This window comes from Staurois parvus, unplaced genomic scaffold, assembly GCF_062004578.1.
Source record: "Staurois parvus isolate SC_StPar_1 unplaced genomic scaffold, SC_StPar_1.0 ptg000799l, whole genome shotgun sequence".
Taxonomy (NCBI): domain Eukaryota; kingdom Metazoa; phylum Chordata; class Amphibia; order Anura; family Ranidae; genus Staurois; species Staurois parvus.
Window position 1 is genome coordinate 1,830,333 of NW_028318595.1, and position 23,487 is coordinate 1,853,819.

At 43.2% G+C, this 23,487-nt stretch overlaps 1 protein-coding gene across 7 annotated transcripts in view; it reads left to right on the forward strand.

Moving 5' to 3' along the window:
- The window catches only part of SHQ1 (SHQ1, H/ACA ribonucleoprotein assembly factor), a 105,291-nt gene that overhangs the window by 54,883 nt on the left and 26,921 nt on the right, over positions 1–23,487 (forward strand). For all 7 annotated transcript variants that reach the window (XR_016306546.1, XM_089654803.1, XM_089654802.1 and 4 more), the window contains exons 8-9: positions 3,832–3,986; positions 6,993–7,046. Coding sequence is in view for 6 of the 7 variants with exons in the window: in XM_089654803.1 (XP_089510929.1) it covers positions 3,832–3,986; positions 6,993–7,046 (209 nt within the window). In the remaining variant the exon portion in view is untranslated. The remainder of the gene's footprint in view (positions 1–3,831; positions 3,987–6,992; positions 7,047–23,487) is intronic.

The following is a 23,487-nucleotide window of genomic DNA, read 5'->3' on the forward strand; positions in this document are numbered from 1 at the left end:
TTTTTTTTTTGTTAAAAGCATACCTGTTTTTTTATGTTATTGTCGGAGGGTCTTAGTGTATTTTGGAAAAGTAATATTACTCACCCTTTGAATGCACTTAATCCCCATCCTTTTTTGTATGCATTGCTGCTCTTGGAGGCTAGATTGTTTAGTTGGTTGTTTTTTTTGCAGTGATGTGTTGGAGGAGCAGAAGGGATCAGCATCAAAGGGAGAAATGAATGCTTTAATACTTACAATGTACACTAATGTTATCATTGGAATAGCCAAATATGGCATCCACTCCCAAAAATTGTATACCTTCATACCTTATCCTTTCTACTAAGTATCAGGTACCCTTTAGTAATCCAGAAACCATTAGCCTGCATATGTTGTGTTTAATTTTAGATTTCCATGTGTCTGACACCTAGTGGTAGCAGAGGGAAGTGAAGACTGTTGGATTTTCAGTGTTCAGTACCCATCTTCTCTCCTGGGGAAGGGGGGGGGGGGTAACTAGGTATTTGTGTGTAGTATTGTGCTTGTTTTTCATATCACCACCTACCATTAAACATAGCTCTGCCCCTTTTTAGCCAAGTGGCAAATTCATTTTCCTTGGTATGGGCTATTATGCCCTCTGCCTACACTGCACCCTGGGTAGCTGCCTTGGCTGGCATCCCGTGCTGTCATATTAGCCTCTCGAACCTCTAATTTTCCCTTTTCATTAGTTATGGTCATGTTCAGTGCTCTCTATAAACACTACAAATCCCATAGTCTACCTCAGGAGTGAGCAAAAGAGGGTGGCCACATTCCTACGTACAGTAGGACCATGGAAAACTAACGTAGCCACCCTCTAACAGGAAGTCAGATCTCGGCAGCAAAAAAAAAATATTGAACTTGGAGATTTGGAGGAGAATGGAGGGCAGCACAGTGGCTAAATGGTTAGCACTTCCGCCTGGCAGTACTAGGGTCGTTGGTTCGAATCGCAGGCACGGCACCACCTGCCTGGAGTTTGCATGTTCTCACTGTGACTGCGTGGGTTTTCTCCGGGTACTCCGGTTTCCTCCCACACTCCAAAGACATGCTGGTAGGTTAATTGGCTCCTGTCTAAATTGTCCCTAGTATGTATATGTCGAATGTGAGTTAGGGACTTTAGATTGTACGCCCCTTGAGGGTTAGGGACTGATGTGAATGTACAATATATACTGTGTGTAAAGCGCTGCGTAAATTGACGGCGCTATATAAGTACCTGAAATAAATAAATAATGAGAGCAATAAAAAATTAGTTAAGAATACATACTTTAATAGAATTGTTTGTTTTTTCAACTAGAAATTTGTGTCACTTTAAGAATAATGCAGTGAACACTATTTTGCGAATAATGTCACCAATGTATTCAGCCCTGGTTCACACCAGTGCGATTTGTCATGCTACTTAAAAGTTCAAAGTCGCATGACAAGTCGCACCCCATCACAGGCGATAAATCTGTTCTAATGGGTGCGACTCAGAAAAAGGCTCCGGCACAATTTTTGTGTGACTTCATTGCATTGACTTCTGTTAATGAAGTTGCAGTGAGTGTCAGCAAGCTGAGATGAAGTCACACAGGATAGTTGACATAGATGTGAATTTATAGTCAATTTGCATATATTTTCTTCATTTTTTTTCAGAAAAGAATTTTTTTTGTTGTTTTTCATAAAATGAAATTATTTAATGTGAATAATCAATATTTACCATTAGCAGGTGCTGTATTTTTATGTTGAAATAGGATATTAAATGACTCAAGCCTCGTTCACACAGGGCATGCTTTTGCATACGCCCTTGTGAGGGTCATATTTACCTGTATGGGTATGCACAGGTTTTTCATGTATCCTTGTGCCGGCAGTCCCATTGAAGTCAATTGGCATGCAGTGTGTGCACAAATGTAGACGCTGCTCCCAATTTCACATCCATGTTTGTGTCGCTGCTGCGTCCCCATTGAGAGAAATGGAACTGCCTGCATGGGGATGCATGGAACGCCTGCACATCCCCATGTCGGTAAACATGGACCTCGCAAGGGTGAACACTGTAGTATGCCCCTTGTGACCAAGGTCTTACACACGGCTTTATAGTCTACAGGAGCAATGTCATCCCCCCCCCCCCGCAAAGATTGGACACTCTAGGTTTTCGGTCTACAAAAACAGGAAAGGCTCATGTACTGCTGGACTCCTATGAGCAGCACAGTGGCTTAGTGGTTAGCCCTCCAGCCTTGTTACACTAAGGTTGTCTATTCAAATCCCAACTACAACACTACCTGCGTTTCCATGTGCTTGCATGGGTTTCCTTCCACACTTCAAAGACATGCTGGTCAGGAAATTAGATCCTGTCTAAATTGGCATATGTGGTATGTGCATGTATGCGTGTGATTGTAGAGCTTCTTAGGGGCCGGGAGTAATGTAAATGTACAATTATATGTAAAGTGCTGAGTAATTTGTCAACTCTATTTCAAGACCTGTAAAAAATACAGAAAAAAATGATTCTAGTATCAAAAAAATGCTATAAAACAAAATTTTGTAATCTAACCAAAACACAGTTCTACACCTTACTTTGGTGCTGCAACTTTCCATTTTGAAATGTAATAAACCAGAGCAAAATCAAACAGGGTGATGTGACCAAAAGAGAACTCTGCGATAAACAGGCTGCAGGCAGGTTATAAGCTTCCCTGGGGCACAAACTGATGTACGTGTCTTTGTGGATGTATTCTGTAATACCTTGTAGAATTGTGTTGCCTCTGTGTAATCCAATAAAAAATTGATACGTTGCTTTCCTCTCAACATTTTGGGGAGTTGCTCTGCCAGTTTATGGGTGCCATTGATTTCGAGAGCACAAAACTGCTGTCTTGATGTAAACCTGGGTAACAGATTTATATTAGAGTGACACTCAACTGGTTTAACAATAAATCTATTCCGGAATGTGTTCTTAAAGTGGTTTAAGGAGGCAGAAGCTTTCTTTTTATCTTCATGAATTCTATGCATGTGAGCCCCTTCTCGATCCAGCCATGTGTATAAGAGCAGCTGCTCTCCTGGGTCTCTGGTTCCTCATTAGTTCATGCTGCTATCAATCAGGCAGTGAACCAAGGAGGAGAGGACAGGGCCAAGCAGAACCGCAGTCTGTGTGTGTGAATGGAAAATGTCCACTTGCAGGAGAGCGGATCGGGAGCAAGCCTACTTGAGTGCCCCCCTAGAAAGAGGCTTGCTGTTGGGGGCACTCAGTAGGGGGAGGGGCCAGAAGCACCGACGGGGGATCCGTGCAAATCCGCTGCACAGACCTGTTAAGTATAACACAAGCCTTTAGTAATAATTTAACTCCATAAAGTCCTGTCTGCAACTCACCATTTCACTCTCTACCTGTGCCATCTCAGCTCTTCAACAATGCCCCATCCCACCCCCTCTCGCACACTTCCCTCCTTTTACAGTTTACCTCTGCACCCCTGGCCATTGCTAACCCCTGTCCACAGCTCACCTCTGCACCCTCTTCCACGGCTTATTTTTGCACCCCTTCTCAGCTTTGGATGGATGGAACTGTTAATGGGACCCATGGTGGCAGGGTGATTGACCTGTACAATTCACTTCTATGAGGGTGCTGACAGTATATATGGCTGCTCTAGAAAAGGAGGGTCTATATATGGCCAATGTAGAGGATGAGAACTGCATATTTCAGATCAAAGTCTCGTCCAACCTGATTGAGTGCGATATTTATTTTCTTTTGGGATAGCTTAGTATTGTGCGTTTGATTAGTCTATAAATGGGCACCTTATTGATTGTATGGAGTCAAATTTTCCATGGCCAAAATTTTAATTTTTTTGCCCTTTCCACCCTGCACAGTTACGTTTACAGAGAAGGAGAAGGAGCAGCTGAGAAAATTCACCAACAAGTCCTATCTGCTGGATAAGCGAGCGGAGCAGCTGGCGTACCTAGGTCTGATCGATGTGCTGCTGGCATACTGCTATGAAACCCGTGTCACTGAAGGAGAGAGAAATGTAAGTGGATTTTTTTTTCCCTCTCTGCGTTCTGTCTGGAGGATTCCGCTGTAATAGTCCTGTATTATGGGGAGCAGCCGGCCTCTCTGACAGGCGAGGCGTGCAGACGGGGAATGAGCAATAATCTGACAGGTGAAAAATGAGTTTCTCTCTCTGAAAGGATCAGCTTCTACTCTGCTGTTAGAAGCGCTTCGCAGTAGATTAACCCGATAGTGAGAAGCCGGCCGCCAGTCTTGCTGGCTCAGAAGAGCTTTGTGAACTAGAAGAGTTTTCTCAGGATGGAGAAGTTTCAGGATGGGGCTTTTGGTGCTCAAGCAGAATGGCAAACCCGTTTAAAGGCCTTATCCAGTAAAATAAATCTTTACCGATGGTAATGTGCCAAATATACACACCAGATGTGGAAGAGTTAAAAGATATAAGATATTAAGACATGAATTCTAACCTATCAACCATTAGCCGCCCGGCCTATAGCCGTTTGGTGGCGGCAAAAATGCTTCACCTTTCCGGGTGCACGCCATTTGGCGTGCTACCGCACATGCGCAGTTTGCGCGGTTGCAGAGCCGCTCAGCGGCGCAATCTGTCACCAGCCGTGTACCTCGGACACGGCCAATGACAGATCTGAGTACCGGCCCCCGTTGCCGGTACCATGTGACCTGCTGTGACCCAATCATAGCAGGTCACATGACAGTTGTATACAATGGATGGCTTCATTCATGCCATCCATTGTATACTAGTGCCTAGCTGTGAATGGTCACAGCAGGTCACATGCACATGTCATGTGATTAGCTGTGGCCAAATCACAGCTAAGCACAAAAAAAAAAACCTGAATGAATCGATTTCATTCTGATAAATGCTTGCTTATAGCAAAGTAATTCTTTGCTATAAACAAATTGTGTAAAAAAAAAAAAAAAAAGACTGATCACTTCCCCACAGTAGTACAATGTTACTATGGTAACATTGTACTACTTTGGTCATAGTAAAATTATAAAAAAAAAATCTTAAAAAAAAATACAAAAAATGTAATAAAAAATTAAAAATCATAAAAAAAATATATATATATTTTTTTTTCATACTGTCACCAGTCAGTGTCCCTGTTCACCGCCATGCCAGTTATATGATGACGCTGTACTGCACTGGTGACAGTATGTAAAAAAAAAATAGTGAAAATAATTTTTTTAATTTTTTAATTTTCTGAAAAATTATGACAAAAAAAATGCAACTTCAAAAAAACGCGCCATGCCTCTTATAAAATACGTCGGACTGTCTACTTTGCAAAAAGGGGTCATTTGGGGGATATCTGTACTGTTCTGACATTCTTGGAACTCAAGAAATTAGATTGCCTGTCAGTACTTCAGGATTGATCAATTTTCAGATCTTTACCATAGTTTGTGAACTCTATAACTTTCCTACAAACTAAAAAATACATCCTAATTTGGGTTATTTTCACCAAAGACATGTAGCAGAATACATCTCGGCCTAAATTTATGAAGAACAATTATTTATTTACAAACTTTTATAACAGAAACAAAAAAAAAACGTGTTTTTTTTCAAACTTTTCGGTCTTTTTTTGTTAATTTAGCAAAAAATAAAAACCCCAGCGGTGATTAAATACCACCAAAAGAAAGCTCTAGTTGTGTGAAGAAAATGATAAAATTTTAGTTTGGGTACAATGTTGTATGATCGCGCAATTGTCATTCAAAGTGTGAGAGCGCTGAAACGTGAAAAATGGCCTGGGCAGGAAGGGGTAAAATTGCCCGGTATTGAAATGGTTAAAAAAAAAAAAACATTTAAAGAGACCCTATTACCAGACCGTTCATTTTAACAAACTTTTTCCCATAAGATTATAGAGTCATTTAAAGTGATACTACAGAGAAACGTAAAAAAAAAAAAAATAACAAACACGTTTTACTTACCTGTTCCATGCAATGGTTTTACACAGCGCAACACTGATCCTCCTCTTTTTGCCTCCTTCCCAGCCAAGTGCCCCAATTGCAGTCATGCATGCTCGCTCCTGATCACAGAATGAGGCTCAAGCCCCACCCCCAACTACCTCCTCTTTGGCTGTGATTGACAACAGAGGGAGCCAATAGCTCCCGCTGCTGTGTCTGAGCCAATGAAGAGGGAGAAAGCCAGGAGCTGCTGCTCTCCTGCACATTGCTGGATCGAGATCGGGTTCAGTTAAGTATTGGGCATGCTTGGTGTGGATCTGCACACAAAAGGGTTGTAACTTTTATGAATGCATAAAGGTAAAAAACCTTCAGCCTTTAGTTAAGTTCACCTTTTGTAGCATGTTACACATTACACCAATATTTAGGGTGTAACATGCTCCAGGCCTGCCCCCCAATACCCCCCCCCCACGATTGACGGTGCAGTGTTCTGCAGGTTCATTAAAAAAAGAAGTGCACATTTTTTGTCTGGCATTTTATTTCCTCCCTGGTTCGCGGGCCCTGGACGTTTGAATGGCCAAGCCGCAAGGATGTCACAGCCGTTGCACAGGTCTCTTAGCCCTGGTTCACATTGAATGCAATTTTAAAGTGGTGCGATTTTGTCCCATTTAAAGTGCGACTTCAAATTATCACTGATATAGACACTGGTGCGATTTCATTACCATTTATTTTAGAGTCTGTGAGAGTTAAATCACACTAAAGTGGTGAAAAAGTAATGCAGGAACTATTTTTTAAGTCATACTGCTTGAAACCGCATCTATTAAGTGCCATAGAAATACATTAGATGCAAATTCAGGTGTGATTTGTAAATCGCATGTCGCACCTGAAGTCTCAGCAGTGTGAACCAGGGATTCATGGACGGCATGCCATCCACTGAGACTGGTCATGCGCCAGTAACGTAACCGGCTGCTGCTAAAATAAGTCATTCCTAAACAGTGCACATCTTGGAGATATTTACTGTACCTACAGGTAAGCATAAATAAAAAAGAAGATTTTACTATCACTTTAATGGCTTAGATTTCCTAATTACTAGTGTGTTTTCTGTTTTCATCCATTGCAGGTTGAGTCTTCATGGAATATCAGAAAACTGAGTGGATCTCTGTGTTGGTTTGAGGTATTTACTTACCAAATTTTGGTTGCTGCAAATTAACTGACACAATATTGGAGTATTAAAAAAAAAAGGCTTGTATGAGCAGTGCTGCATGATTGCTTTGTGGATTTGGTTACAGGTGACCATTTTCTGGTGAGAGGAGTTTAGTTGTTTTTTCTTTTCTTTTTTTTTTTTTTTTTTTTTAATGTCTGCTTGCTGTTATTAAATCTAAACTCTGGGCATACCCAAAATTATTCAGTTTGATGCATACCTGTCCATTCTACCAAGAAGAGTGCCTCTAAACTGTTTTAAATATCTTTTTTAATCATTTAATTAGTTATACAGTCCAAGAAGCACTCTCCATGCCTAAAACTCTAAGTCGGGAGGAGAAATGCGGTAGCTTTAATGTGACCAATGTACTCCAATAATTCCTTGCAGATGTGCCATGTAGTGGCTGAGTGTTAATAAGGTCAGCCGATTATTTTTTGCAGTTTTAAACGTGGCGTGTCAGTGCTACCTGGAAACGTCTGTTACTCAAGGAAATATGGCATTCCTGGATGGTGAATGTCGCTAAAAGGAGCAACTGTCACAGTCAGGGGTCAGGCTCAGAGACCAGTAGCTATAGCAATAGAGAGGCTCCCAATGACCAGCTGGATAAGCACACAAGCAGGTCACCCTACAGGATGATGCAGGCTCTCCCAAATTGTGGGGGCTAACTAGTATTCACAGAGCTCCAAATGGTGAAGATGGATTTTTCTGTGTGTTAGTACCAGGTTGTGGTCCTCGGGATCGCCCTACCAGGAGATGAACAAGCTGCGGTCCAGTAGCAGATAGAGCAGGTTGGGATCAAGCAGAAGCATAGTCAGTAAACAAGCCAAAGGTTGGTAATAAGTGGTAGTGAAGATGAGAACAGCTGCAGGTATGCAAAAGAGCAAGATATCGGCTGGAGAGAACACAATAATCTGGCAAACAGGATATGCAGAGATATAGCTTAAATCAGGAAGTTTATGGGAGGAGCAAAGAGTTCAAGGTTCATGAGAAACAAGACAAGGCAAGAGTGTCCTAAGAGATCAGACAGGGAGCTGTCCAGCATGTCAAGTGACACAACACAGAGGGCTACAGCCAGACACCACAGAGCTTGCAAGTTCAGATCCGGACCCTGACAAGAACATGGCAGCATCCTCACCTAACACCTTGTAGTTTTAAAACTCTGTAGGGGTGGAGCTTGACTGTCCAGACCCTGTCAGGGTGTAGAGATAGTGTTTCTAGAGAACTGTGGCAAAGGGCTCCCACTTTAATGAAAATAAAGACTGGTGCCCATCAACATTCTGGAACAGAGAGTGATTGTCTGTCTCCACAATATGGGATCTCCCTCTACAAAGTAAGTCAGTCAGTCAGGATAAAGTCAAATAATGCCACAGCACTGGTCTAATTAAATAGTCAATGGGACACCAGAAGCATAGCCGTACTGAAGGAAACAAGTCTAATACTCTCGTGGGCAGAAACTTACATTCCAGCTGTTTAGGTGTCCATATTCCAGGAGTGGACAATTTGGCAAGCAGATTTTCTAAGCTGATAACTCCTAGACTCAGGAGAATATTCACTGCACCCAGAGATCTTTTAAAATGTCTGTCAAAGCTGGGGAAACCAGATGTGGACATCCTGGCTCCAGGTTCAACAACAAGCTGGACAAATTCATGGCCAATACCACTTTCTAGGATTCTCTAACCTTCATAGTAGATGTTCTGGTAAATCCTTGGTCTCCATTTTAATTGGTTTATGTCTTCCCTCCAATGGAGACCCTACCTCAACTGCTATGCAAGATAGACGAGGAAAGGGTCCCGGTGGTTCTCATCACAACAATTTGACCTAGGAGAAAGTGGTACACTGGCAAGAAGTCCCCTGCTCTATTATGCTTCTCAGTCACTGGCTTTAATAGCATGGCTGTTGAAACCCAAACCCGAAAGGATACAGGTATCTCTGATTTGTTTATTTCCACCTTACTCAGAGCAACCAAATCCAAACTACGCAAGATTTACCATTGCATGTGAAGGCTTTCTTTGCTTGGTGTGAGGACAGGAGGCTTAATACTAGAGGATACTCTATCAATTGTATCTTGGCTTTTCTTCAGTCTCGATTTGACCAACGTCTCGCCCTGAGTACCCTCAAGGGACAGGTTTCTGCCCTTTCTATTCTTTTCCATAAACCCCTTGTGAGGGACCGCCTAGCGGCACCACTAGCACTCAGGGTACTTGTTCACCAGAGCCCCTGATGGTGGGGATGGACTTGGAGTACCCCGAGACCAGGTCGCAACTACTGAGCACACCCGTCAGTGGTAGGGGTGTTCGCCAGGGGCTCCAACAGGGGAGAGCCTGATATGAGGAGGTCGGGTGACCCCGACGGGATGGATGGATGGCTGAGCAAGTGTGAAGTCAGACAGGCCGAGTCAGTAACGTAGAGGACGGTATGGTACAAGGGAGCGGGCAGAGAATCGTCGGGTCACACGCCAGGTCAGCAACAGCAGGTCAGATCTAATGAGGGGCATTCAGAAGAGAGGTCAGGCAAAGCAACGGAATGGGCAGGAGAAATCAGCAGGTCAAGAACAATCCGGGTCGAATAACTTACTAGGTACAGGTTCGCAGGTTCACAGGATGCAGGTAAGACCAGAAGGCACTGAATGACAGCTCAGGGCCATTTAAATATCCCGCCCTGCGCTGCCATTGGTGCCCAGCGGGCGGCCGCGGCTTCTACTGCGCATGTGCAAACTCAAACGCCGCGGCCGGCCCGGACCTAGTGCCTGAGTCCCTGCACAGGGCGGCGCACTGCGCCTGCGCCGGGACCATCGCTGCGGGGATCGTGGAGATCCCTGACACCCCTTGCCTCACAATCCCTTATGAGAACTTTTCCATTGGCAGTAGCTCATATCCTTCCCCCTATTTTATCTCATGTATCACCTTGGAATCTCAACGCAATGCTCTCTGCATTTCAGAGTTCCTACTTTAATACATTTACAGATATTCCATTTGAAGATCTCACCTTCACTCCATCACGTCTGTTTGGCATGTTTTAGAGTTAGCAGCTCTATCTTGTAAAAAGCCTTGTTTTGTTTTGCACAAAGATAAGGTGGTTGTGAGACCTAAACCTTCCTTTTTACCTAAGGTTGTCTTTGCTGTCCACCTCAATGAGGACCCCATCCTCCCTTCCCTCTGTCCTGCCCCAAAAAATGACAAAGAAAATGCCATATATTGTCTGGATTTGGTTAGATGTCAGAGTCTACTTGGCAGCCACGGCCTCCTTTTTGAAAGATGGAGTCCCTTTTTGTTCTACCTGGAGGTCCTCATAGAGGACACCCTGCTTCCTGCTCCACCATTGCCAAGTGTTATTGACAGGAATTCCAGGTCCTATGTCCTTAAGGAAAAGTTCATCCCTTTCTCATCAGTGCCCATTCCACCAGGGCTGTTGGATTCTGATGGACTTTTAAGCATAACGCATCTGTATCACAGATTGCAAGGCCACAGCCTTCTGTTCATACATTTACCAAGTTCTACCAGGTCGATGTTCAGGCTTCAGATGATACAAGCCTTGGCTACAAGGTGCTTTAGGCTGCTATCGAAGTGTTTTGTTCTGGTTCTTTAAACCCTTGGGTTTTCTTGTTGGCCTTTTGGAAGTTTTCTTTGCTATGTTGCCTGCCCCTCAGTTTCAGTGTTTGGGCTATGTTCCTTGGAATGACAGCCCTGTCTCCAGTACTATACAATTAAGATAAGACTTTCAACTTACTAGTAAATTTCTCATCTTGGAGTACAGTACGGTACACAGGCCCCTCCCCTCTGTCTTGATCATTCCTTATTGCTTTAAAACTGGAGCCTCATACTGGAGTACGTAGGCAGCGTTACATGGGCACACTCTAAGGGTGGCCCTAGCAAAGGTTTCGTCAGTGTCCACTCACCTGAATGTAGCACCATATAACCCATGGTCTATGAATAATAGTCCTGTGTCCTGTACTCTATGATAAGGATATTGCAGGTAAGTCAAAATTCCTAGTTTAATTATGTATTATTAACTGTAGAGCTGCTTCCACTTGTTAGTTTTAGATATGACAGGAGCTCAGCTTTAAGCAAAAAAAAACAAAAAACAGCATAATACAAATGAGAGAATAAAGTGAGCTTAACATTTTATTCATACCTTTTTGTAAATCACCATCACTACACCATTATGAGTAAAAAATAGTTCGTCTTGTTCAGAATTGGGTTAAAAATCACATGGTCTTGGGCTGCCATAAGAGTTTTGCCCATCATTATCGCTTTAAAACTGGAGCCTCATACTGGAGTATGTAGGCAGTGTTTATTTCAGGTACTTATATAGCGCCGTCCATTTACGCAGCGCTTTACACATATATATATTGTACATTCACATCAGTCCCTAACCCTCAAGGGGCGTACAATCTAAGGTCCCTAACTCACATTCATACATACATATACTAGGGACAATTTAGACAGGAGCCAATTAACCGACCAGCATGTCTTTGGCGTGTGGGAGGAAACCGGAGTACCCAGAGGAAACCCACGCAGGCACAGGGAGAACATGCAAACTCCAGGCAGGTGGTGCCGTGGCTGGGATTTGAACCGACGACCCTAGTACTGCCAGTCGGAAGTGCTAACCATTTAGCCACTGTGCTGCCCAATGTTACATGGGTATGCTCTAAGGGTGGCCCTAGCAAAGGTTTTGTCAGTGTCCACTCACCTGAAAGTAGTACCATATAACCCATGGTCTATAAATATTAGTCCTGTGTCCTGTACTGTACTCTATAAGTAGAAAAGCTACAATTTCAGGGGAAATTTTGTGAAATGTTCTTGCCTCCACCAGTAGTCTACAACTGGAGTGGGCGGAGTAACTGTTGTGTGGTTGGAGTGGATGGAGTAACTGTGAAAAGGTTGGACTGGGCAGAGTAACTTTATGGAGTGGGCAGAGTAACTGTGTGGAGTGTTTGGAGTGAGTAAAGATAGTAAACATTACACTAACCAATTGATTGATCAAATTTAAAAAGTGCACATGGCAAGCTTGATAGAGTGAGAAATGCATTTCAACTTTTAATTATTTAATTATTTATATAGCACATTTAATTGCAATGTTGTGGCCCAAAGTGCTTCACAGTTACAATAAAACATACATTTATAAAAACATTAGCAGCATTATCAAGGGAGTGGTGGCAGTTTAGAAATCATGTCCTGATTTTTCAGCTCACACTCTAGCTTTTGTCACTCTGCTGCCTGTTCACACACCTGGGTTCCTATGGCAACTCACTCTACAGCAAGGGCAGAGAAGAGCGGTTAAAAACAAACTGCTCCAACTTGCTCACTTCACTGGTGGTTGCCATCTGCAAACGGTTGTAGTTTAAAATTCCTACTAAATCCTTAATAAATCCTACACCGAAGAGCTTTATATTGTGAGAATCACAAGACCCAGACCTACATTTTGATGCATAGTATGTCTCTGAAATATTAAAAATGAAGGCACAGTCGCAGTTTAGAAATTGCCCTTCAAATTTGAGGTGGCTAGAGTGGAGTTTCAATGAATGTCATTGGGCGGCGTGGGTTGCAAACAAATGGTCATATTGTGAAAACTATCAGGACTATGGCTTAGCCGTGGACATTTTAGTGGCAGCAGGGATAGCTGAACGTTTTGATATAAGATTTGTGTAGGTGGGCTTGAAAATGAGGGAGTGATGGCAGTTTAGAAATTATGTCCTGATTTTTCAGCTCCCACTCCAGTTTTGAACATTCTGCCATTCATTCCCATGGGACAGATTTCACCACAAAAATGCCGATATTTCGTGAACCATTTGGTGAAACGTTCCACAAAGTAATAGCACACCAATCGGCAAAAATCCGCACGTTTCGGTGTATTACTGTCTTTGTAGTGTAAAAACTGTCGGAGGAGTTAGGGTGGTAAGTTTGGCTATAATAATAAGAATATATATGTGAGATAACAGTAAGTGGTCTGCCATGCAAGAAAACTTAATAAGGAATTTTCAAGTAAGTAAAAATTCCTATTTTAATTATTATTAGCTGTAGAGCTGCATCCATTTGTTAGTTTTAGAGTTTTAGATCTGGCAGGAGCTCAACTGTAGACAAAAAAAATGCAGCATAACAGAAATGAGAGAATAAAGTGAGCTTATCGTTTTATTCATACCTTCTGTAAATCATCATCACTACATCATTGTGAGTAAAAAATAGTAAGTCTTGTTCAGACCTGGGCTAAAAATCACATGTTCTTGGGCTGCCATAAGAGTGTTGCCCATCATTAGAGACTAATGAGGCGGTACAAAGACCTTTTGATCCTATGTAGTCTGCAGTATCCAGTCAGCTATGGGTAACTTAGCAGGACTGACATAAAGTTGGGTCAATCTAAGTAGATCCCAAAGCTGGAGATTTAAGGGATTAAGGGATGTAGTCAACCCACTAGGGTCCACTCATAACTAAAATATTAGTTTTGGGTGGACAGGCCCTTTGTGCAAGTTCATTATTGTAATTTGTTTGCAGTGCCAAATGAGGCGAGGTATAATCAGGCAAATCCGCCCATGAGTGGTTAAGCTGCCAGGCTGCCAATGACAGGGTTAACTGCGACTGTGTGAGGGATGAAGACGCAAAGTTGGCTCGGGCTGTGTGAGCACTCCAGCTGCTTGAACAGTGGCCAGCAATAATACTACAGTGCTCCAACGATAGGATAGAAGTGTGACCACCAGTGCTACAACTTCTGGCTCCTGCCAGACACATTATAGAGACTCTCTAGGGATCATGGCCAGGCTGGAGGTACTCTCATTTTGTTCTGTTGATATGCTGTGGGCTGAAGGCATCTCCTAAAGAGGACCTACTAAGCTCCAATTAACAGTAGAACTGTGTTTTGTTCTTTGGCAGAGTCTCTGTAAAAAGACGTGCCCAGCTAATGCTAATCCCTGAGCGTAGGCACCACTAGGTGACTGTCTGTCCTTGTCATTGTTAGCAGATCTTCTTCATTGTGACTGGCCCCATTGCCTGGCACAGTCCAATAATTTCTGTCCTCCAACAGTGTAATGGAGGTACCCCTCTGCTGGTCACTGTCAAGGTCCTACCTTTCCTCAGACCTTGTGCTGCTCCATGTGCTGGCATCCATCTTAGGTGTCTGCAAAGCATTGTGGGATCCTTTATGCTTTCAGCCCTGTGCGTCTCCTCCCCCAGGAGGTGGCGGCTTATCACATATAAGTCTGCTGTTTGTGGCTGTCCATTGCATTCATGTCCTGTCTGTTGTACAACAGCAAGCTCCTGTTTAGCTACTCATTGCTTTCCTGGATACCGACTTGGCTTTGGCTAAGACTCCTCCTGGGTTCTGACCCCGGCTCTGGCAACCATTCTTCCTGGCTTCTGACCCCGGCTCTGGCAACCATTCTTCCTGGCTCCTGATCCCGGCTCTGGCGACCATTCTTCCTGGCTCCTGATCCCGGCTCTGGCGACGATTCTTCCTGGCTCCTGATCCCGGCTCTGGCGACGATTCTTCCTGGCTCCTGATCCCGGCTCTGGCGACCATTCTTCCTGGCTCCTGATCCCGGCTCTGGCGACCATTCTTCCTGGCTCCTGATCCCGGCTCTGGCGACCATTCTTCCTGGCTCCTGATCCCGGCTCTGGCGACCATTCTTCCTGGCTCCTGATCCCGGCTCTGGCGACCATTCTTCCTGGCTCCTGATCCCGGCTCTGGCGACCATTCTTCCTGGCTCCTGATCCCGGCTCTGGCGACCATTCTTCCTGGCTCCTGATCCCGGCTCTGGCGACCATTCTTCCTGGCTCCTGATCCCGGCTCTGGCGACCATTCTTCCTGGCTCCTGATCCCGGCTCTGGCGACCATTCTTCCTGGCTCCTGATCCCGGCTCTGGCGACCATTCTTCCTGGCTCCTGATCCCGGCTCTGGCGACCATTCTTCCTGGCTCCTGATCCCGGCTCTGGCGACCATTCTTCCTGGCTCCTGATCCCGGCTCTGGCGACCATTCTTCCTGGCTCCTGATCCCGGCTCTGGCGACCATTCTTCCTGGATCTTGACCCTGGCTTTGGCTACGATTTCTGCTGTTGGACTTGCATAGACTCTTGTCTTATTTTTATATTAATAAACCTACCTTTAATTGCACCTCCTTGTGTGTCTGGTTCCTCGCTCCCTGACAGTCACTCAGACACCTGCGTGGCATTTTGGGATGGCGAGGGTTCCTACTGAGTGTGCCAGAGTTTTGGGGTCTCATGGGATGTACTGAAGACTCTCTAGAACAGGTACATTCAGGTATCTGCCAAATCTTGCCTTTAAGGCCTTGCATTATTAGGGTAAGATATTACAAGAAGAGTTCTCTCTATACCATCTTATGTGCTGTGTGCAAAAATGCAGTTAAATTCCTAAGGGGTTGTCAGCATGTCATAAGTATCCAGTGAGCCACATGTTACTCTTGCCATATCCTTATCTTTATTATTGCAGTGTCAGTGAATTACTAGGCTAGCCACGTTTTGCGGATCTGTTGTCGGTAGGAGATCTTTCGGTTTGTTGAGACTGTTGCATCAGAATCCACAACAACCTTTACACTTGATTTGTCCATGGTACATGCGTAGGGAAGGGAATGATCACTGAGCAACCACCACAATATGAACAATCTTTGTGCAGTAACAAGCTCTTTGAACAAATTATAGCTCTGATGGTACTGTTGCCACAGGTGATGCTTAAATCTCATTATAAAGCCTTTAAAGATAACCAGCCAGGATGGGTATTTATAAATTACATGCTCCAGTCTTGCTGTTAATGCTAGATCAGTCTTACCTCTCAGAGATAGTAGTGTGTGCTGTTGTTCACTTGTATTCTCCCCCTGTCGGTACAGAAATTTCTGCCTGGTGTCAGGCTTTAAAGCTCCCATGAAGGCTGCTTGAGCTTAGGTATAAGTGAGGGGTGCCCATCCTTTTGAAGAGCAAGGGCCACTTAAGTGATCTGATATCTGGTCACGGGCCACAATGCAATGAAATGTTTAAAGGTTTTTAAAATGTTCCATAGCATAATGAACATTTTCCTCCTGCAACCGCTGAATGCCGGTGGGAGGGAGAGGTGAGGAAGCCGGTTGCAGAAGGAATATGGAGAGGATCAGCTCCTGTCCATCTGCAAAACAGAATGTGACAGGGGGGCCATATGGGCTCCCTGGAGCATGGGGGGGGGAGGGGTCGCCGTTGCAACCCATGACGCTACACCAGTGGTTGGGGGTGTGTGGTAAAAACACGTCTCAACTATGGGGTTTTACTGCCTCCCAAACTGCAAATGTAAAAAAGCCATTACTGTCCTAAGTCCCTTATAGGGCTGTTTTCACACTGTTGTGCTGCAGTAAATCCGAACCACGGGTGCAGTGCAGTGCACCTAGAGCTTCCTGTGGGTTAGCTGCGCTTTGCCATAGACTTCTATTATATCTTGCAGGTGTGGGGTGCATTCAGGACTTTCGGAAAACATACCAAACCCGCAGGATATAATACTGTATGGCTCAGTGCAGCTAACCCGCAGGAAAGCCGAAGGTGCACTGTGCTGCACTGGCTTCATGCACTCTGATGCTCTGGGATTGCCATCCTGCTATTCCAGAGCATGAGGTTGTAGTTGGCTAAATAATATTTACAAACATTGTTTTGGGGTTTTTTGCCTTATTGCAGCATTTTAAATCATTGTGCCTGTTCTACATTATTTGACTACAAAGTAAACTTTTGCCAAATTCTTTGACTAGCATGGAAAATAAGCTTTTAACATTTAATGATTTTTGTTGCAATCTCTGCCCCCATTGTGGAAGACGTCCTCCAGCTTCTTTTCCCAATGACCGTGGTCAATAAGACCGAAATGTAGGGAAGAGCTCTCCAGTGGTGGACAAAGGCAGCAATAAAAGCATTGTATTTTCTGCGAGTACAAAGCATTGTATTGCTGTTAATTCCCCTTGAGGAGGATGTTGCTGCTTTTCCTCTTTCAAGTGTCCCCAGGCAACAGAATAAAAAGTGAAGACAAGTCTCCCCAACCAGAAATGGAGCGTCAGTTTAAAAAACAAAACAAAAAAACAACAATTATTAAAATACGTTTTAATCCTGCATAATGTTTTGAATAGATTTGCATTTAAATTACACGTATTGTTAGATCATGTATGTACTTTTACTCCAGCTTGGAATTTAACTTTTGCTTTTAATGTCCCTTTAATGCCAAATGGTGGCGTCTAGGTTTTCCTGTGTACTCCACAGCTTTCTGCACATGAATAATTATAGTGCATGTAAACCTGAACAATGAACTTCTCTTAACAACTGCCTTTTACTCTGGTAAATATACCATTGAAAGAGTTTTGTTATATATGTTTAACCACTAGCCTACAGGGCACTTATACCGCCTTCCTGCCCAGGCCAATTTCCAGCTTTCAGCGCTGTTGCACTTTGAATGACAATTGCGCGGTCATGCAACACTGTACCCATATGAAATTTTTCACTTCCTCTCTTCCTGTAGAATTGTTTATTTAAACTGCATCTGAGCACCACAAACCAAAAATGCTATATAATTCATTTTTTAATATTCAGAGCAACCCCCCCATCCATCCATCCATCTTCTATTGTGACTTAGATGACGTTCAGAGGACATTTTATGCCCAATTCATGCAAAACTCCACGTAATCCCAAGGGGTTCACATACTTTTTCTTGCAACTGTATATGTGTGTGTATATATATATATATATATATATATATATATATATATATATATATATATATATAGATAGATAGATATATCTCATTTTTCCCCTTGAGTTTAGATATATCTTAACAGTGATATTCATCTTTTGGAAGGAAACTGTAGGAATGTTGCCTGTCTGTCAACCAGCGAGAGGTTGTCTTGTGTGTATATAACCTCACATTATACAGGTTTTCGGACCATTTTTGTCCTGCTCAGCTTTTCCCTTTAAATTCCACAAATCACATTCTCCTCATGCCCTTCCCATTGATGCCAGCTTTCCAACTCTGCCGCTTTCCCACTGTTGCTGGCGGGCTGCCAATTCTTTGGTGGATTATCAAAGTTTGATCATATCAGAGCCCGGAGCGATGTCTGCACAGCGTGCGCGAGACCCGATCGCTCTTTGAAATCGTACAAGAGGAATCCCGACGCGCAGCTTCGCTGAGGACCTGTGTGACTATCACATGTAGCTTTTTGAAGTTTATTACCTGAAAAACAAAAGGGAGAATTGCAGCTGATGATAGATAAGCAGCTTATTTAATGTCTAGGATGAATTGGAACATCTGGAAATGCAAGCAAGGAGAGCGTGTTATTCAGCTATATACATATAATATAGGAACAGTCGAGGATTTTGGAATTCTGGGTACAGATAGACAGAGGCAGATGTTATGTCCTTTTTAATGCCATAAAAGGGAAAGCAAAGTTTATTTTCAGTTCGTTCATATTTTGAGTTTTTAGTGTTTATCTTAAAAGGCTAGTTCACCCAAAAGTCATATTTTAGTTATAGGTAGAGCTGAGTAAGCCTTGGACAAGGAGATTAAACTGTCTAAATTAGTAACGTTGTTCCTGTCCACCTGGAAGTTTTGGATGTTCCTTCTACCATTTGTGTGTTCCAACTCCTCCGGTTACATTATTCATAATGAAGACTAGTTTGAAAAAAGTCAGCATGGAGAGCTGGAGTTTCTACCAATGATGTGCCAACCCAAAACCTCGGTGTAGAGCTGTTTCCGAGAGATAGAAGAAACTGTCCAGCAGTTTCAAGTATTCTTTTCTCATCCATCGAGGGACACAGAAAGTCAAATACTTTAAGGTTTTAGTGCACCTGTAGGGAGATTGGACATTGCAAAACAAAAAAAAAATGTCGGTCATCCTTGGATGACCTCTCCTCTACCCAGTATACCTCAATATTTTGCTAGTATCCTAGGAATTCTTGGTTCTTCCCTGGTGAGTCAAGCCCTGGTGAGGTGTTGTATGCCAAGGCAATGTCCTGAGGTACTGGGTTCTCCTCAATTGATCCTTGTAGGGTAAGGTTTTTAGTGGCTTAGGGTCTTCCTACTAGACCAGCTTGGGTTGTCTTACAAGGAATATTTCCTAGGTCTCTTGCCTGATATCTATTTCTACCCCGAACTTGCTGCTCTTTCTTCTTTACCATGTTCAATTGCTGATTCTTTCCTTCTTACTAGGGAAACCCTGGGTGGGTTCAAGTTGGCCAGCTTCTTGTTTGCTTCTGGCTTGGTGCTGCCCTCTGTGTAGAGTCAGGGGTATCTGGTTGATTTTCTATATATTCCTGCTGGCCGTGTTAGCAGTTTCCCCTCTTAGGCAGGGGGTTCAGCCTCATCTGGTGTCCGTTTCGGGCGCTGATCCTATAGGCAGATTGTGCTGTATGAAGTCCCTAGTTCTGTTTTGTTGGGCTTGTTGCTGGTTTCTCACCCCTCAGTTCGACTACCTTTGAAATCCAAAAGGTTTAAGACTTCCTGTGTCCTCCAGTGGACAAGAAAGTATATAGGAGTCTGGAATTTACCATAAAATCGTTTTTTAGGAATCCCTTGAGGGACACAGGTCATACTTTGTGTTAATGATCATGCTGTCGGTACTGCTTTGCTATACAACTGAGGCATGCTGGGTAGCGGGCAACTTGTCCTGGACTGGTCTTTACTGTAGATCTTTTCCTGTGAAATACTCCTGTAGACAGCAATATAACCCAACAGTATATGAATTCCAGTGTCCCTCAGTTGACTCCAAGAAAATGATTTATTTTTCATTATTTTCACTGAAGTAATACCTGATGACCCTGTCAAGAAAGTCCTTGTTCAGGTATTTCAGTGTGTCGCTGCCTCCTAGTTGTGTGTTTGAGTTGATACCCTGTTACTTAGACTTCGTTTGGAGATTACAAGTGTCCAGTTCAGCACATTGTTGTCACCATCATGAAACCCACCCTGAGAAATTGCAAGCAGCCATTGCTGGAGTCCATGTAGGCAGGAAGTGGCTGTAACGAGGCTGCAAGAGATTGGCAGCACTGAGATACAACAAAGGATAAAAAAAGGTGAACACAGTATTTTATTTTTAAAAATGGCAGTTGATGATACACAGTATTAGCCAACTAAATTCTTTTCAGTTAGGGATTATGTCTTCTTTTACTCTCCCACATGTAGCAAAAATGTTTTGGTAGTTTGACCCTTTAAAGTACATTTTTATATCACTTTCACATTCCTATTTTTGGGCATATCTATATTCTTTTATGGTTACGTTGGGTCCACCTGAAACTGGGGATTTTGGTTTACGTTGCTAGGTGTAAGCACCAGCAAGCTCCATATAACTTTCAGGGATCTTAGACCAATCTATTGAGGACTAGGCTCCAGACCCCAGACCAGCCTTTCTCAGCTAGATTCTGAGCAGTATGGCCACGGCTCATTTCTAATGCCCCGTACACATGATAAGAAAATTGTACAAAAAATTTTGTGGAACCACTGATTGACCGATTTTTCTCTTGATTGATGAGCAGGATGTTTTAACCAATAACGATATTGTGAACGAAAAAATCCGGTTGAACAACAGTGAAAAAATGTAATTTCGCATACGAACGACCGATTTTCTATGTGGTGGTATGACGGTTGTACAAAAAAAAAAATCTATCAAGCGCTATCACGTATGAGCGGAAACAGAAGATAACCCGGATATTTATGTCTCAGGAATCTTTGTAAACACGAACGAAAAATCCAAATGTTAAAAGTAGATTGGCCTAATGAGATAATGAAACCAGAATTCTGCATATTATATTTTATGTATCACTATTTATGTATATAGATAATGTACTAAACTATTATACTCATTGCTGGTAATCGTTGTGTATATCGCTCATTGTGGCCGGAAGGGCGTGGCTACAAGGTCACACACACACCGCATCAATTCCACTTGTACGGAAGACGTCAACACTACGTATTGCCCGACGAACAATTTTTTTAGATTGGTTAATGTGGGCCATGATTTCGACCAACTAACGAACACCTCTTGGTCGTCAGATGACCTGTCGATTTTCTAATCGTGTATTCCTAACTTTAGACTCGCCATAGCATTACATGGAGTATTCAGCCTCAGCTGCTAGACCACAATCTTTAGAATTTGGACCAAGTAATGCAGGCCATAGACGGGTCGAAAACTGTCCGTTTTTTAAAAAAAATTAAAAATGAAAAATCAGTCTTTCAATAGGCCGACGTTACCACCAATGGTAAAAAAAATCGGCCGATTTTGTCTCTTGCAGAGAACTCTGCTATTATATTTGACATGAAAAAGTTTTGCGGTTGCAACAATGTATCCATTTGTATCCATTTCGGATACAGATGTTTGTATTCGGATACAAATGGATACATTGTAGCAACCGCAATACTTTTCATATAAAATATAATAGTGGACTGGAATTCTTCTTCTGCTTTTCCCTCTTCTTTTTCTTCTTCTGCTTCTCCTTCTTCTCCTCCTTCTTCTCCTCATTCTTCTCCTCCTTCTTCTTCTTCTCCTCCTTCTCCTCCTCCTTCTCCTCCTCCTTCTCCTTCTTCTCCTTCTCCTCCTCCTCCTTCTCCTTCTCCTCCTTCTCCTCCTTCTCCTCCTCCTCCTTCTCCTCCTCCTTCTCCTCCTCCTTCTCCTCCTCCTCCTCCTCCTCCTCCTCCTTCTCCTCCTCCTCCTCTTCTTTCAGGTCACGGATCGGCAAAATCGGCCGATTTTTTTTTTTTCCAACTTTGCCAATAAAAAAAAAATGCGCCAAAACCCCGAAAAACGGCCGACCAATTAACCCACTAATGGTGTAAAAATCGTCCTTTTTTTTTTTTCCCGGAGGATTTTTGACCCATCTATGGCCTGCATTACTCTACTGGCACCGCCTCACGTTGTAAACAGCTGGTAGCTGATCCCATGTGCCAGCATCCATTCAAAATCAAGTAATGAATTTTGGATGGACTTGCACTTTAAGGGAATTGAACATAGCTGCTTTAGTTCAGCAGAAAGTTGTTAGACCCAGTTAAACTTTTTGCACTGTTCTTAGTTTTTAAGCGGGAGGACTTTTTTTCATTCAGCAATTCCAGTGTTTGTGTTATGTTTTATATAAGGTCAACCTCCGTTTTTATTGTGTTTTTGCAGTTTACATAAGAAAAGCAGGGGAAAAAAAAACAAAGAAAGATGTAATTACTTCCAGCCCTTGTGAGAGACTTGTGTTCCTATTGAAAAGCAGCAGCGGCTTTTAATGGAAGGCTTGGGGAATCACAGGCGGGTTACAGCGCTGATAAAATATGGCAACACAAGAGTGCTGAAACTGCTAAAGACTGCACCGGGTCATGAACCCATGATATTGGGCAAGCATTGAATCTTCTACCGCTGCTTCAGGCAACCCATAAAAATCAGTCAGCTGCCAACGCTACACAAGAAAAGCCTGATCAATGCGAACGTCAAAAAGCCCAATATATTTCTCTTTTGGGCTTACCTGATAATCAGCAGACACCTGGTGCGGGTGGGTGATCGTGTTGGACCAATAGAAGAAAAATTGGTTCAGATGGATCAACTGTAAACTGATTTTACCTTCTGCCTGGGTTCACACTGATGCGGTGTGGAATTTTCAGCATTTTCTGTGCGAATTCCGCACTGCATCACAATCGCACCCCGTTCATGCAAACCACTGCGGGTGTGTATGTTAACAACACCCTGAAATTGGTCTGCAAAACTCGGTAGGATATGCAGAATCGGATTGCATGGGTGTGAATACCGATGCGGACCAAAAAAAGGGTCCTGCACCTTTTTGGTGCGGATGCGGTGCGATTTGAGCCATACAAAACGTATGGCTCAAATCGCACCGCACAGAATTCGCATGTGATTTGCACAGGAATGCGGTTCCTGTGCGAATCGTATGTGATAAGCCGCACCACACAAGTGTGAACCCAGGTTCAAGGAAGCACATATGCAATTGAAGTCTTGTATGGGTGGGTCATAGGGTGCTACCTGTTCTTGACGCAAGGAAGCGCTTCCCAGATGGTAGATTCCTAAAAGCGTGTAGAGGAGTGCCTGGTACAAAAGTTGATCTCACTTAAGGACTTTTTGAAATATTTAATGGTTTAGACTTGGAGCATCACATACAGCCAACGTGTTTAGGGGTGAAAACCTCCTCTTCAGTGCTTGAGCGATCATTTATAAAATCACAACAGAATGCACAAAGAGACCTCTATTAACCCCTTCCTGTCCGGACACTTTTACCCCCTTCCTGTCCAGGGCAATTTTCAGCTTTCAGCGCTATCACACTTTGAATGACAATTGCGCGGTCATGGAACACTGTACCCATATGAATTTTTTACCATTTTTTTTTTGGAGACAGATAAAACTTTATTTTGGTGGTATTTATTCACCGCTGGGATTTTTATTTTTTTTGCTATGTAAATGAAAAAGTCCAAAAAGTTTGAAAAAGTGTTTGTTTTT